Here is a 16,844-nt window from a genome sequence, read left to right on the forward strand (position 1 = left end):
TCAGCAGGATGTATTCACTTCCCTCAGTTGGATCTATTTCTAAAATGTTGATGAGCCTTCTGAGAAGATGATCTCTTGTCAGTAGTTGCTTGTTTTTTTCACTTCTGACAAACACCTGTATTTGCTTATCACCAAGGGCTGTCTACAGTATTAGTTATGGGGGAAATTGGTTTCTGGAGAAGAGATTTCCTGGTGTTAAAAAGTCTCTTTCTTTTCCCTTTTCAAGACTTGAATTGTAAGCTGATAATCCAAAGTGGAGTTTTCATTTCTTCATATATAAGCATACACAGAAACAAGTTTACTCTTGACAGGTAAAAACGTACTTGATTAGAAAAGAAAATTTAGCTTTGATGTTTTGAATTTTTAAAATATTATTAGTGTTTCTTTCCACTATGTATCTCTCAGTATGCTTTGAGTATCCATCATCATCTAGGAAAAAATTCAGCTGTGCAAGAAGTTTCAGTTTCTAATCAGTGAGGAAGTACTGTCCCTGATGATTTTACTAGGGTCATGATAATTTCCTCTGGAGGTTCCACTTCCTCACTCTAGGTTCCTATTCCAGATTGGCTTTCTTTTTTGCTTGTTGGTGATGCATACATAAATATATTAATATTTAATCTAAACAGGTTACGGAAAGGGATAAATATCCTCATCTCCACTCCTGGCCGCCTGGTTGATCACATCAAGTCCACAGAATGTATCCATTTCCGTCACACTCAGTGGCTGATTATTGATGAAGCAGACAGGTAAGTGTTTAGATATGGAAAATAATTAATGAAACTCTGCATCAGAATTCAGTAAATATTAAAAAAAAAAAAGAAAGAAAGAGGGCGCACCATGATCTTCAACCATTCATGCTTAGTGGCCTCAGCCAAGCATCAGGTATCTGGACTCAGGAAGAATTGTCCCATTTGGACAGTTTATTACACAATTATTTATTACTGAGATTCTCTCAGTGTGTCCTGGCATGTCTGACCCTGGCAAAAGCTGAAGATGGAACATGAAGCTGGATAGGCCAAAGATCTGATGAGCTCTAGCACTTCCCCTATTCCTAAGGGGCTCATGTAGCATTAAGACTTTCTCCTCATTCCTTCCTACAGCATCTTTCTTCACCTCTGCTGTTTTTCTAGGCTCCTGGACCTGGGCTTTGAGAAGGATATAGCTGTGATACTCAATGCTTTAAATGCTGACAGGGAGACACGTCAGAACGTCCTGCTCTCAGCCACCCTCACAGAAGGTAGGTTATAGACAGATGGGGTCTCTTTTAACTGAGTAATGCACAGGCAGCTGCAAGTAGTTGGTTGAGTCTCATTCTAATAGAGCTCAATCTGAAGCAGAAGTGGAATAATGCCTGTTGATTTCTTTGGGCTTATGACACTTGCCCTTCCTTACTGGAGTTTCTGTCAGTGTATATACTTGCATGGTTCTTACAGATGCCTCACAGATCCCAGTCACCATGAACCTGGGAAGCACTGGCTGGTTGGTTTGCTTTACAGATACAGAATCCAGGCTAAAAGCTGATCAGGACAGGACAGCTCTTGTGTGGTTTGCACAGTGTCATACAGGAAGTCAGTTGCTGAGGCAGGAATTGAGCCAGGCCTCCTGAATCCTGTGCTCTTGGTAGAATGAAGATCTGTTGGGTTTTTTCCACACACTCAATTAAAACCCAGGATTGCCAGAGGCTGTCTGTCTGGTCAAGACATTTTTGTAATGTAAAATAGCACAGTTGGCTGGAATCTTGTGCTGCTTTGGTGAAGTCCTTAGCAGCTAAGCTTGGCTAAGACCTGAGAAGGCTGAAGTTGGTGGAGGTGCAGTGTGAGTGTCTGAGGCATGGCTTGTTAGTTCCTTGCCCTTCACTCCTTTAGTTGTTTTAGTTGTTTTTTCTGTGCTTGTATCATCACCCTCCCCATGAGCAGCCCAGACTGAACCTCATTTATTTTTCCATCTCTCTGATTCAGGGGTAACACGGCTGGCTGATATCAGTTTGAATGATCCTATCAGCATTTCCATAGCAGATGACACCCAGAAGGCACTCAAACCAGCATCACAAACAGAGCAACAAGCCAGTAGCTCATCAAACTGCATGGAGCAGGAAAACTTTGCTGTTCCAGAGAAGCTCAAGCAGTATTTCGTGATGGTCCCCAGCAAACTGAGGCTTGTCATATTGGCAGCTTTTATCCTTGAGAAATGCAAGGTGAGACTGTGTGCATTGATACGACTAAGTAGCCTCTGTGCCCTTTCCAGCCCCTTTGTTACTCTGGCAGCATAGCATGGATTAGATCTAGGGCTTTGAAGTGCATCTAGTATACAGGGAGCCACAGAGAGCTGAGGTGCTATTGTGTCTTTTGTGCTGGCAGAGAGATGCCTGTGCAGCACATGCTCATACTTCTTTGGTGGGTTCAGTATTTGGTGTCAAACTCTGTAATCCTTTCCTAGTGGTGGAAGCCACCCAGGTCTTACAACGATCAGGGCATTGGGAGAGGCCTGTGAAAATGATCATGTGCAATTTTCTTGGTCTTCTTGCAGTTTGAAAAACACCACAAGATGATCATCTTTTTCTCCAGCTGTGAACAAGTGGAATTCTACTATGAGCTCCTTCTAAAGGTCCTTTCAGGAGAGCTAGAGTCAGAACAACCTAAGCGTTCATCTGTCTCCTCTGCCAGCTTACAGTTTCTACGACTGCATGGCAACATGGAACAGGAAGTAAGCATTCTCAAAATGTCAGGATGCACAGTTTTGTTCCTTATTCCTTATGATTTATTATGTGGTTATTTTGGGGAGGAGGGCAGAAGAGAGGACAAAGAATCATTTCACCTCTAGAGGCCTCACTCTTCCATCTGCTAATGAGAAAAACAATATTGTCCCACTTCTAGAAAGTACCTTAGTAGGTATATCTGAAAAACAGCTGAAGAGGCAGGAGTTGTTATTTCAGCAGACTGAGACAACTGCTCTGTATTCCCAGTGGGTGCACTTATATCATTTATGTATCCATGGTTCTCTCTCATGCAGTCAAGACAGGATTTTAAGGCCAAAGGAAGACCTCATCCAAACCCCAAAGCATTACTACCCTACAAAATGCCCTTTTAAATGAGGATGGAGCAGCTTGGCTTTTGTTTTGAAGAACAGTGTCTTGACAGACTGCTCTTTTCCCTGAGATGGAATAATAGTGATAAAACACTGATGACCCCAAAGTAGGTCTGGCTAGGCCTTGGTGATGAAGTTGGAGCTTGCTGTAGAGGGCTGAGAGGCCAGAAGAGATTCAAATGAACTGTCACTGCAGTTTTTCTCTCGATAGCTGAGGGACCTCTCTTGAAAATTCAGCCCCTGATCCTGCTCTTGATCTGTGATGGAGAGAGTTACCACTCTACTCCAAGCTGCACAGCAGATATGGTAAATGAACAGAGCTCTTCTGATGAAGCAAGAGGTGAAGAGCCATTGTTTTTTTTCACTCGTTCCCATCCTGTGGAGATCAGAAACATGTGCTTTGCTGTCCCTGCAGTCTGGCCTTTCCTCAACCTGCCTGCCTGAGCGAGTGAGCAGGCCTGGTCTGGCCCAACTCTACCCTGACCAGCTGTTAAGCCAACAGAACACCACTAAGTAGCTGGCACCAGGGGAAGGGTTTTGCCTTTTTAGTACCCAGTGTGTAATTAGTGCTTGATGTCTTCAAATTGAGAGCATTAATGGAGCTAAATTGTGGATCCCATATGGTACTGCTGAGCACGGCTGCTGTCATTGTCAACAAGATACAGCGTGCTCTCTTCTTTAATTTTTGTCAGCAGAGGGTTCAGTGTGTGAGCAAGGCCCAAGTTTCCCTTCTCTCCTAGAACAGTACCTCTAGCTGGGAGTGAAGTACATAAGTTTTCTTTTATAGCATCAACATCACAGGACATGCACATAACTCCTAGCTACAACTCTGAGGAGGGAGGGTTGATACATGGAAACAAGGATATTCTGGAAGGAGGAAGTGAAAAGGGACAGGAAGGAAACAAGTATGTTGATTCTGAGGCCAGAAACAGCCTGAGCTCTGAAAAGGAAAAGAGTCAATGGGATCAGATGAAGGGAGTGTGAGTGTGCCACTGTTTCCCACAGCTAGAGAGGGAGTGCATTGGTGGTACTGGCAAGTGAAGACCAAATGCTACTGAAGCCTTCAGTTACTAGTGCTCAGAGAGTGTCTCATATGATAGCAGATATCAATGTGATTTGCTGTGTGTTGACAAATCAGTTTCTCTTACGTCTATCAAGGAAAAAAATCCACACCCTGAAGTAGTTAAAGTAACTGGGGTGTGCTTAGGATTGTTTTGGGACTTGAAAAGGAGTTCTATCAAGGAAAAAAATCCACACCCCGAAGTAGTTAGTTGAAGTAACTGGGGTTTGCTTAGGATTGTTTTGGGACTTGAAAAGGAGGCTTTTGAAGGTGAGGAGCCATACTGGCAGGTTCCTGCAGTTGTGGGGCTCAACTAGGACTGCTAGAGGGGCAATTTGGAACATGGGGACTGTGGGCAGCCCTGCCTGGGAGCCTGAGTTTGTGTTAGAAGTGGGAACTGAAGGAATTCTGCTGGTGCAGACCAGCAGTGAGAACTAGGCTGGGGAGCACCAGCCTCTGACACCAGTGGGAAGGAACGACCTTCGTCCCAGTGTCAGCAGCCCTTTTGGTGGCCCTCATCACTACAAGGCCTTTTCTTGTGGGAAGGCCATGGGACAGTGGCCAGGGAGCCCTGTGGCAGCTGCCCACAGAGACCAGGAGTCCTGCTTCCTTGGGCAGAGGTTTCTGGCCAAGGTCTCATCCCTCCTGCCCTGTTACTCTGAAAACTTATCCCTGCAGCAGTTCACTTGAGCAGCTCTGCAGCTGAGCATCCCTGATACTTAATAATTGCATAGTCAGCCCAGTGACTGTCTGCATGCCCCATTGGGCACATGGTGAGGCTGATCTCTTGTGATGTGACTATATGACTGTGTCAACAAAATGGACTTACCCTGCCCACCATGGGACTCGACGGACAGCAGTTAAGATGTCCAGCTTTTCCTTGCATTCACAAAAGCCTTTGTTGCCTATAAACTGTGCCAGTGCTTCTGTTGCTGCCTCCCCATCTCTTGTGGATCCCCTGTAAAGCAGTTCCTGGTTTTTGACATCCACAGCCATGCTTCTGTGCCAGCCGTGGAGGTCCTGGCTGCTATGATTTGACCAAATGCATTCAGACTTGCCCCAGACCCTGTGCCTTCCTGCCTGGGACCACACCTGTATGCCATTTCCTTTAGCAGGAGGAGTTTGGCTGGGACTTGTAAAGTCAACTCCTTTGTTTTAGAAGCTGTACATGATATAGTGAGTCAAGGCTTAGTTGTTAAATTGTTATATGAGCTAATTTGCTTTGTGTTTTATTGCATTGTGCATAAGCACTTGTTTCATTTTTCTGTTTTGATCCTCTAGGAGAGAACAGAGGTCTTCCAGGAGTTCCTAAAATCCAAGACTGGCATCTTGCTTTGCACTGTGAGTAACTTGGAGTCCCTTTGCAGCTCCATGCTAATGGGCCTGTCTGATATCTAATGGTAGAACAGAGGATTTGGCACTGAGCTCTGATTCCAGCTCGCTGTCTGACCTTGAGGAAAGTCATCTCCTTTTCCTGCATCTCACATGTAAAATAAGGACTGATGCCCTCTCATCCAACTGTTGGATGATCTTTTGCTACAAGGTATCACGTACAGAAAAAAAGTGTATGTCTTATACAGGAGGCCTCTCAGTGTTTTGCATGGTCTTGTGTCTGGAAAAATCTGTTCATTTGAAGCTGGAACCTTGCTCTTTACATGCGGCCAGTAGAACGCAATCCTAATTTGTAGCATGCCCATAACTGCCAGGTAAATGGGATGTAATGAGATATTTCCCATCTTAATAACTACCCCAAGGTTAAAAACAAAAACCTGCAGGGATGGAAGGGAAGCCCAACCAGAGGATGGTGTCATTAGGAATGCACACGCTCTGCTGCTCTCTATCCTTTGCCCTTCAAGCTTCCTTCAGGGGTGCTGAGGGAGAAATTCTCGTCCTCTACAGAAGTTTGCTGGCACCCTTGTGTTGTGGTGGCACCTTCCCCTTCTCCTCTCTGACCTGTCGGTGCCACAGCTAGCCTGCTGCAGTGGTGCAGAAGGCTGCACGATTTGCTCTCTAATAGTGGCAGCTGTTGATCTGAAAATGTGTGAATCTTGGCGATTTCTACCCACCGCAAACTTGTAAATTACAGCGATCGGGAGTAATTAGAGCTGAGAAACCCTCTCCAGCTCTGAAATGACTCCTTTTCTTGCAGCACATTATTCTTAAAGGAAACTAGTTGCCTTTTTTTTTTTTTTCTTTTTTTCAGACTGGGGGCTGAATTTTATGTTCTGTTTATGCCTGCATTTCAGTCTAGGACTGGCATGTGTATAGGAGTGTTTGATTTAGCTTTGTCAAATTACATGTGGTATCACCTATAAAATTGTACCTGTTTTATACTAGTCTTGGTCCTGCTTGTGGTGCAGCCTTTCAGTGATTTGATGGTCAAAATGCATCTTTGCAAGGTATAAGTGTGTAAAATTGTATCTGTTTTATACTAGTCTTGGTTCTGCTTGTGTGTGCAGCCTTTCAGTGATTTGATCAAGGTCAAAATGCATCTTTGCAAGGTATAAGTGTAATTACAACTTGTTTTCCCTGTATACGGAGGTAATACTTAAGTGTTTCAACTGAGGAGGGTAGAAAAGCTGAAATCATTCAGTGGTGCAGATTAAGTATTTTGAAGATAAAAAGTACTTGGTAAATTCTAAGTAATAAATAGGTGAACTTTGTTATCCCTCATGCACATGCTGTTTGTAACTGAGAAATTTCAGGGACGTGCCTTGTTACTGAAATTTCAATTTAACAAATTTTTTAAGGCAGTGAATGGTTAATTTTAGACAAAGAGAAAACACAGTCATGGCAGGCGCTGGGTTAGCAGTTCCTTGGTGAGACCGTTCAAAGGGGAAATGTAGCCTGTGGCAGAAAAATCTGCTGGGAAGCTTATAGCTGGTAGGAAGAAGAATAAGTTGGGTAGAGAAATCCCAGTGGATAGCATCCCCCCTCTTGAGGGACTGGAGAGGTGGTTTGATTTCCTGCCATGCCACAAAGTCTGTATGAGGGGATGTGGGACTGTGGTGACAATGCAAGTAGCCACATGTCAGCTGAGCAGCCATAGTTGTGTGTTTGCTCCTGACCTGTCATAAATGGGAGGGGACGTGGATTAACCCAGATTGCAGTGAGGAGGGTAGTGTAAGGTAAGGCATTTATCCTAACCCTCCTTCGTTTCAATCCAAGCTACTTTGCATTTACTGCAAGGCAGGGATGCGGATCCTGACAGTTCCAGTTACCATGGCTCAGCTGGCACATGGTTAGCACGTTAAGCACAGTAAGTTGTGTGTCTGAGTCCAAAATCTCTCTGTGCTTCAGCTCCCCATCTGTAAAATGGGGATAGTAGCACTGTTCTATCTTACAGAGATGTTGGGAGGACAAATGCATTGAAACCAGGAGGTGGCCTGTTACCACAGTAATGGGGACCATATGGACACCTTAATATAGAGATACACTTTGCACTGGTCCCACATTACAGGTGCCTCCCCAACGCAGATGTCCAAAGGGCAGCCAGGCACTGTGACCACCTCCTGCCTCCGAGGGCGTTGCTTTTTCCAGCACTTTTCTTCATATCAGCAAAAATGTTCTGCAGAAAGATGGTTCTGTTCTTTTCCCAGCGAAATCATGTTTTGTGCCCACCCAATTTTGAAACCTGGCTCACAAAAGAGCAACACAAATAATGTTGCTGTCCTTCCCTTGTCCCTTATGCCATGTTCTCCACCCATCTTTCCGCTCTAGTAAGCAATGGGACCTGCTGTTCCTTTTATTAATTTGCTCTATGTCATATGTATATTAATATATTCCATACAATATTTTTGCCAGACAATATAAGCTGGCAGACAAGAAAATAACGAAGGGCCATGTACCTCAGAGGGTCTCATCCAGATTTATTTCTCTCTCCTTCACCGAAGTTCTTTGCGGCTTCCTTTGGGATGTGCCTTTTAAACAAGTTCATCTCTTCCAGGGAGAGAGGAAAGATCATTTGGAGATTGTTTGCTGTTTACTCAGTCACGCTAACTCATCTTGCCAGTTTTCTGGCGGCCCCAGCCAAGAGCTTTCGCCTCTGACAGCTTCTGTGCTCTCTCCTTCCTCCTCTGATTACGCAGCCCAATCTGTCACCCTGCCGACGGGGGTCTCTACCCTGCTGATGGCTTTCCACACTCGGCAGTAATGACTTTTGGCAGGCCGGGAAGGCGCGAGAGCTTCTTCCCCAGCTTGGAGAGCCGTTAGGCCCTCTCTGCCTGTTAGCTAAAGCACTTTGTGAGGTTCTTTGGTAAATAAATGAGTCATTTTAATCCAACTGACAGCCTGGCACCTGAGCAAGCTGCCTTCCATCTGTACTTCTAGGCCTCATGTAGGCAGCCAATTGTCAAGCTCAGGGCCTTCAAGACCTCACCATTGAGTGTCTTTCAAAAGCAACTCTCGCAATTTCCTTTGCCCTAATTAGATGGTGTGAGTGGGACTGAGCAAACCAAGGCCTTTGAAAACTTTTGTGGTCGTGTTGGTTCTGATCTTCTGCAGCCATATGCCTCACCTACAGCATGGTCATTTTGCCCTCTCTTCTCTTGGATCCACCCCTCTGTACCCCACCACTGCAAGCACAGGCTGGTAACATGGATTTCAGTATTTCTGGGGGTCTTCAGGTGGGTTGTGCCTCAATACTCTGCCATTCTGTGACCTACAATTGGGATCAGAGCAGAAACATGGTTAGAGCTTCAGGTTATTGTGTTTCATTGGCATCTGGGTTTTCTTCAGTGTTGCACTGGTGTACATTATTTCTTCTTGCTCCTATGAGATGGTCGCTTCCATTTTGTGGACCTTCTTATACATGTTCTTGATTTTCCCCGTTACTAGTGTGAGGTAAGGCATGGAAAAGGGAATGCTGTCTGAGGCAGAGGGGAAAAAAAAGGGAGATAAGTACATTGGAAATCTGTTGGACTTCTTGGAAGAGCACTGGGAGCAGGTTAGTGCTTCTGTGTGTGAAATAAATGTAGTGCTAGTAAAACTGAATAATTTTTGCTTCAGCAGTATTCTGTTCCCTGGTAAGGTGACCCACAAGTATTTTTCTAAAGATCTGAGAAGCTCACAGACTCTGCCAGCAGAGGAAAGCAAATCAACAAAAACTTTTTATCCTAATTCTACCTTGCTGCTGTCTACTAGGATCTTTGAGGAAGAGAAGCTGTAGGAGATGCAGGTGGACTGATACTGAGGAATCTTTGAGAGTTTGCAAAACACTCCAATTACCAGTAAATCCCAAGACACTTCTGAAAGAAAGCCAAGTTAAACCCCGGGAGAATAGCTGCTGATATGTGTCAGTAACAGCTGAGTGGAGTTGGTGGCATTGTGAAAGCAACAGTGAATATGAGGCTGGTGTTGTCCCTGGCTATTTATTAGGCTTTTGGTGAACCTGTTCAACTGTCCTGCTTGCTTTGGCAAATGCACATGAGAATAATCCTGCCTGCAGCAGTAGTGTCCCAGCCAGAGGTGTTGAGAAAAGGTATCTTAGAAGAGGAGGGAAAGAATCCTGATGGATGAGAGCGGGATTGCTCCTGCCCCTGCTGTCTACTTCTCCTCTGCATATTGGAGGTTTCTGACCACAGGGACAGCTTGGCTATCTGTTTATTTTGGGTAAACTGTCCCAAGGTCAGAGCTCTCTCATCACACACAGCCTTTCCCAGACACTGGGTGTGAGAGAGAGCAGAGCACAGGAAAAGACCAAAGGCTTGTCAGTGTGGAAGTATCTAACAGAGCCAGGCAAATCAGAATCAGACATCAGCACTCCTGTCTGGTCGTGCTGTAGAGTTTATAATCTTGTTATCTTGATAACTGCTCTACACGTTCCCCGACTTCTCTTGATTTATTTTCTCCAACCTCCTTTAAATGGCTTTTTGTACATCTGTTCATTCTGACTCTGGGAACAAGTCGTTTCTTAATGAGCGTGTTGGAGCGAGAGTGTGTTGTTGCAGAGTGGGCGCTGTGGAAAGTGTCTCCTCTTTTACTGCAGTTGGAGCCACAAAGCAACCTGGCTAGTGCTTATGGGAAGGCCTTTGCTGCCAAAACATCAGCTTCCTAGTCTTTTAACGTGTGTGGGAGTTGCATGAAAACACTTCAGTGGGTGGCTGACACATTTTTAGTACATTAAGCTCCTGCTTACGTTCTTAATATATTCTATTTTGCAACTAGCTAAAAGATACATGTGTTCCAAAACATTTCCTAACAGACTTAAATCTGCACACCTGCTCTGCTATTGCACGTGGTGAATGTAAAATCCAAGGAGTATGTGAGGACATTACTAATGAACAGAAAATCAAGAAGGGAGATTGAAACATATTAACACTTTCTCCATTTTGAACAGTATTTAAACTCTCTTTTCTCATTGCAAGGGTATGGTTTTTGAGCTATACTGACTGTGGATAACTAGAGGGTCTCACTCAAGTCCTTCTCTAAGTTGATGGGTTTTCTCACCAGCTGGCACATCAAACAACACTCCTGACAGCAGCTTCAGACTCTTTTATTTCAGGGCTGGGTTTTGTTTTTTTCAAATCAAAGCCAGCATGATGAAAATCTAAGGGATATCTAGGTCCCTTCTCCTCAAGCTGCACTCCAGCTTCCTGCAGATTCTGTTAATTTTTGGTTGGCCTTTCATTGTGGGGCCAGGTGACCTGCAAGTCACCTGCTCTTCAACTTCAGACTATCACCTAGGAAGCAACTTACTATTTGTAGGTGGAGAGCAGTGCATTTTTAGGCTTTCCACCCAAGGCCTAGGATCCTGGCCCATTTCCTTTATGGGCATTTTCCTTTTTGTTCTAAGCAGCCTGGTTGTAGTCCTTAGGCTTGCTGTGGAGAAAGCTGTGCTCAGAAATAGTGTTGCCTTCCAGAGATGTAATTCTGCTCTCTCACTGGGTAGTAGGTGCCTTAGGAGCAGATCTGTGTTCATCAGTGAAACAAACTGAAGAGCTGAAGGCATCACTGCCATTAAGACAGTTGATTCCCTCAGATACAAAGTAGAGGGACTGCAGCAGACTGCTGTGATTCAACACCACTCTGCTGAAATAAGTGTTTTTATATCCTCCAGGCTTTGGGCCATAGTAATGGATAATTTTTTTGTTCTGTTACTCTGTTAACAATATTCTTTGCATTTTAACCACTCAACAGTATTTCTGACCTTCAGTCTGTCTCCCCCCAGACTAGGCATGCAGAATTCCTACTTGCATAGCCACTTGTTTCCTGGCATAATTGCCATCCCAGGAGAGTTTTTACTATGCTGATATCTTCAAAGCATTTTTACTAAACTGTTTTCCTTATGAATTTTAAAGGATGTTGCAGCACGTGGACTAGACCTGCCGCAGGTTACGTGGATCGTACAGGTAGGCTTGCTCTGTGTGTGTGTGTGTGTGCAGGTGCAGTAAGTGCAGCCTTGCTCAGATGAAATCCCTTTCCACTCCAGACCCTCTTTCTGCAGTTTGCTGGTGGTCTTTGTGCTGATGCCTACAGGTGTGGGAGACCCTCGTGTTCCTCGCTGCAGGACTGGGACTCAGGGCTTTGCTAGGACACAGTATTGCTGTCATAGGTCTGGTTCTGACAGGCTGTTTTCCTCTTCAATAACTCCAGTGTTATTGGCTGTGTAATAATATTCCACTGGCTGGGAGGAAACGCCCTCTGTTTTTCCCCCTCAGGAAGCCAAATCTTGTGAAGTGCTGGCCACCTCTTGCGGTTCTGTCTTTCTGGTTTTCTGAGCTTGCTGGGGAGACAGCTCCATGAGGAGTTTAAGTGCAATCCTAATGTTAAACATTGAGTAGGCCAGTAGTGTCTGTGCAGTGACCTGGATGTTTCAAGGTGTGCTGCGTTGGGGCTGGGTAGCTGCAAGCATTCAGCTTGCATCGTTCAGGTTTTCCCTGGAAGAAAAACCCAAACAAAAAAACCCCACACTGCTGCATTGCTCTTGACTGAAATATTGTCTTGGGGAAAAAAACCCAACAAACCCACCAAAAAAGAAAATCTGAGAGATGGATTGAACCTTAAAAATAGCAGCCTGTCATTTCAAAGAGGAACCTGAGAGCATGAAGCAGATTTCATTTTTAGAAAAGATTTATAATTAAAAAAAGGTTAGTTGAAGTGAGGAAAAACTGATCCAGAGATTCTTGTGTGTCAAGTGTCACCTAAAAAAAACAGGGCACAGAGCCTCAACAAAGCTTTTTAATTTCTACCTCATCTCTTCAGGTAACAAATTTTATTTGAATTTTGTGGTTTTTAAAAAATAAGTATTTTGTAGCAGCTACCTAGTCAGGGAAGGCTGGGGAAGTGAAGTCTTTAATTCCCAGATCTGTATATTAATATAATTTAACCAAAGATATAGTTGCCAGTGTTAGAACGCAGTGCAAATTACCTCAAGCCCTGGGAGACTTCTGTGTGTCCAGAAGGCGAAATCTCAGCTGTCCTGAGAGCTGTGTCCAAGAGCAAGGACCTGCAGGGAGCAATTAGATTGCTCACAGCATCTTACTCACACCTCTAGCCAGTAGAAACTTTGCCAGAGGGCACAGGTATAAACAGTAGAGTGGGCTTTGGTTGTTGGGTTTTTTCCAGTTAAACTGCTGAGGGCTCATTTCTGAGCAGGATCTCTGTGCATGTTCATTTTTCCAGGAAAGAGAGGAGGGGGGCACGAATAAGGGAAGGCTAGAGGGAGGGAAGCATGTCACCCTTTATCAGATCCTGCAAATGGCTGGGCAGTTTTGATTCCCAGTGAAGCAAATGAGAGGCATCACTCTATTAGGGGGGGCTTTAAGCAACATTTTCATGGTTCCTGATAGTTAGAGATGTGAAGACAATAGCTACTTCCATCATACACCTCCAAAAGGACTTACTCCCTCACCTCTCTTGGGTTGCTTCTAACCAGTAACGATCTATGACTTGTTGAAAACAAAGCAATTTGGCCCCACTCTAAAGCTGAATCTGTTCTCTTTTGTTGCTTTTCTCCCAAAATGAGAAGTGTCCTGTATGAGCAGTCCTGGGGGTTGTTTGCGAGATGGTTATTTTTTTTAAGGGAAGCAATCAGGTTCCTGTTGTGCCTGTATAGAAATAAAACTTACAAGGCAAAGGGAGACACTGAGATGGGGAAACTGTCCTATTATCTGAAAGTTGCCCAACGTGTCACATTCACATATCACAAGCTGCTGTGGCTGAGGGGGCTGAGTGATGGCTACAGGGACGGGCTCTTCATAAACAGGCCGATACCAGGCGAGGTGCAGCACGTGGGCTTTGCTGAGCTCCCTTTTTGTTTGAGATGAGCGGGCTGAGCGTCTCGTTTATAATTAACAATCTGAGTTCTCTTAATTCCTCCTTTTCCCTTCTGGTGTTCCCTTTTTGCAGTGTAACGCTCCGGCCTCACCCGCGGAATACATCCACCGCATCGGCAGGACCGCTCGCATCGGCTGTCACGGGAACAGCCTGCTTGTCCTGGCACCTTCCGAGGCAGGATATGTCAGCTTGCTGGCTTCTCACAAGATTAAGTGAGTCAGAAACGTGAGCAAAAAAGTTTCAGCTCATCCTTGCTAATTAACCTTCCGTGGCACTTTCAGCGGGACTGCGTCTCGTGCAGGTTTTAATAAGAATGTATTAATTCTCGCGATCCAGGACCCGGCCCTGGACTAGCAAAAGGAGGAAAGAAATGTGTGTGAAAATCATCAGCCTGACAGGTTGTGTGTGAGTGGGTGTGTGTGGTGAGGGGCAGAGAGGAGACCATACTTGGAGATCCTTTGCACTCTGTTGTTCTCTCTCTGGCCCTGGGTTCAAATGGTGGCTGTGTGGAGCTCGCAAGTCAAATGAGCCTGTCAGATGCTAACTGGCCATCTGCCTGCCTAGCACCATATTGTCAGAGATTGTGCTTTCTCTTCAGGAGAGATCCGGCTGAGAAATAGCTAGGGAGCTGTGGGTCATAGCTGGCAGGTAATTGGCCAAGATGTGTTGTGTAAGTGGCTTGTGACAGGAATAGTAGAAGCTTTTGCAAGTGTTGAGTGCCCAGTATGGTCCTGGAGGGCAGTGAAGGGGGGTTAGAATCTGCAGATCAAAAGTGGGGTGGGCTTCCAAGCTAGCTGAGAAAGATTCTCGTACAGCAGCTCTAGCTAGGGCATGGGAGTAGATGGGAGGGAGAAGAAACCAGGCTGAGGAAGGACCAGCCCAACGTGCAGTCAGCTACACGATGGCCAACACATGATGAGATTGTAGCCCAGCCCTGCTTGCACAGTGGTCCTTTTGTAGGAAAAAAAAAAACAACAATTTGCTGCTCAGCATTGCTAGTCAGGAGCTCTCTCAGGTCTCAAGCCTCCTCAGCAATCAGCTGGATGTCTGTGACTCCCCTTGCTCCCTGCACTGCTGCCTCTCAGCGTTTCAGAACAGCAGCTGAGCGAGAGTCCCTTCCCTGTTGTACCGGTGTTGATGGAGCCCTGTAAACTCCTGCACAAATTAGTTTGCTTTTATTTCTTGTGTTTGTGTCGGGTGGAGCTATTTGGAGCCGACTTTGGTTTTGCATCCTTGAAACAAACAAATGTTGGCAGTAAATTCAGGCTTATTCTAGGCTGTGAGCCATTTAGTGGTCTAACAAAGAGCCATCCATCATCCCAGGTAACTATCTATTAAGCAGACACCAGCAAGACATGGAGGACTAAGCTGACAGGGTTTTTTTTCATGTAACAAACAGCACTGACATTTAAAGGTGAAATCCACATAATTGTGAATTTTTCACTCCAAGTGGAAAGTTCTGTGTTTCGATTTTTATAATATTTTGGAAGTGTTGGATGAAGGAGAAGGGAAATTTCCCTCTCTTTTTTATTTTATTGCAAATGTTAATGCTTATATCCAATATTGTTTTTTAACAAGTTGAAGGAGCAGTGCCACTCATGCTGGTAATTACATCTGCTAAGGAGACCTGTTGTTGAGCCAGCCACTGTTCTTCAGGAATCTGTAGAAGACTGAATGATGAGGCTTATGTGGTTCTTTATTTTTTTTTTGTTCCTCCACTTCTCAAATCAGTGTAGCCAAACACCTCTGGGGAGTGTCTTTTCCTCTTTGTTTGTTTTATGTTCTCCATAAAATGTGCTGCCCCCACAGATAAAGGACTTGCCAAAAAGAAAAAAAAAGGAGTGTAATTTGCCTTCCTTGACCCCCATCTTCAGACAGAAGAAAATGAGTGTCTAATTGGCCCGGGCGGGCGGCTCGGCCTGTCTGCAGTCAGGTGTCCTCTGCTCTTCCTACATCGTAGCACATGATGTGAGAAGGGGCAACGGGATAGAACAGAGAGCTGATGAATTACAGAGGAGATGCAGGAAGGCAGCTTGAAGCTAAAGGCAGCAAGTGCCATCAGCACAAATTGCCGTTACCCTTCATAAACAGAGCATTATGGTGATAATCCTGACAATTTAATTCAGTGCGAGGGCGAAAGACAGCATGTGTTGGACTGTCACTGAGCCTCCTCAGCACTGATCATTTGCTGTTTCTTTATCCTAAGTCTTTGTAGCTTTTGACTTGGACTGCACAAGTTACTGGAGTTAGCATTTTTTTTTTCATTCTTTGCTTAATTTTTAAACCTCTTGGTATTTGTTGTTTGTTGCGGTTTTTTTGTCAGGGTTGAGGGCGCGTTGTGAATTTTTTTAATTTGGTTTTGGTTTATTCTTTTTATTTTTAAATGGGATTCCCGCTGGGTTTATTGAAATGTAAATACTTCATAAAATATGTATTTCTAAGGAGACAAAGCATGAGACAGGTCCCAGCAGCCTTCAGCTGGTGTAAATGAGCAGTGCCGTGGTGATTTACAGTAGATGAGGATCTAACCCCGAGTTTTCCTGAAGCCCCTCCACCCACCCCAGCATGCATGGGAGTAAGTCCAGAAATGTTGAGAGTCGGAAGTAATGAGAGCAGACGTGGCTTTGTTCCTGGATGAAAATTCACTTTGGAATTAGGGATGACTGCCTTGGAAATTGGAAATCGCTCGCAATTAATTTTCACTGGTACCTGAAGCCTCTCCTTGGCTTCCCTGGTGGTGAAGCAGCATCAGCCTTTGCCAAAACGATCTCACTTTGGCTCTGCTGAGATCAGAAATCCCGGTGGGGCTGGAGGAGGTTTCGTGCCTCTCTGCAACTTTTTGTTTGGTCTTTGTGTGGGCTTGAAGTTGTGGTTCCTCTACCCAACCTGACATGTCTGTGTGCATCCACATACACACTCATGTTTGCTGTACATTTCCTCTTTCTTTTTCCTTTTTTTTTTTTTTTTTATCGTTTAGACTCCAAAATGTTCTGTCTCAGTTCTAAGTGTAACCAACAGATTTCCCTTCAAAGGCAGAAGGCAAGTCAGTGAGGTTTACTTCTCTTTCCCCCCCCTTTACATCTCTTTTCTTTCCCTCAGCTGCAACCTGGCAGCGCCCGCCTCGACAGCTATCGGATAATTTCTTTATCTCCTAACAACGGCCTAACTAATTTATAAAGGGAAAGGCATCACCGTGAAGGCACGAGTCATTTCTCTCCCTTCTCCACCCTGGTGCTCCCCCCTTCCCCTGCTCCCCTCACTCTCTGCTCCCTGCTGTGAACCAGGCTCACGGATCTGTTCTGGCACCGCGCCAGGAGGCTGGGAAGAGGGGGTGACATCTCAGACAAATCCATGTCAAAGGTTTGACGTTTTCATTCATAGCAGTGTCAAAGCAACCTTCTTTTTTTTTTTGGACACACACACA

At 44.9% G+C, this 16,844-nt stretch overlaps 1 protein-coding gene across 1 annotated transcript in view; it reads left to right on the forward strand.

Annotated features, from left to right (window-relative positions):
• Positions 1-16,844, forward strand: part of DDX31 (DEAD (Asp-Glu-Ala-Asp) box polypeptide 31) — a 46,270-nt gene that overhangs the window by 5,906 nt on the left and 23,520 nt on the right. The window contains exons 9-15 of the mRNA XM_009998977.1: positions 627-746; positions 1,131-1,237; positions 1,959-2,194; positions 2,527-2,703; positions 5,426-5,485; positions 11,443-11,493; positions 13,493-13,632. Of these exons, the coding sequence (XP_009997279.1) occupies positions 627-746; positions 1,131-1,237; positions 1,959-2,194; positions 2,527-2,703; positions 5,426-5,485; positions 11,443-11,493; positions 13,493-13,632 (891 nt within the window). The remainder of the gene's footprint in view (positions 1-626; positions 747-1,130; positions 1,238-1,958; positions 2,195-2,526; positions 2,704-5,425; positions 5,486-11,442; positions 11,494-13,492; positions 13,633-16,844) is intronic.

Source organism: Chaetura pelagica, unplaced genomic scaffold (assembly GCF_000747805.2).
Source record: "Chaetura pelagica isolate M959 unplaced genomic scaffold, ChaPel_1.0 scaffold405, whole genome shotgun sequence".
NCBI classification, from domain to species: domain Eukaryota; kingdom Metazoa; phylum Chordata; class Aves; order Apodiformes; family Apodidae; genus Chaetura; species Chaetura pelagica.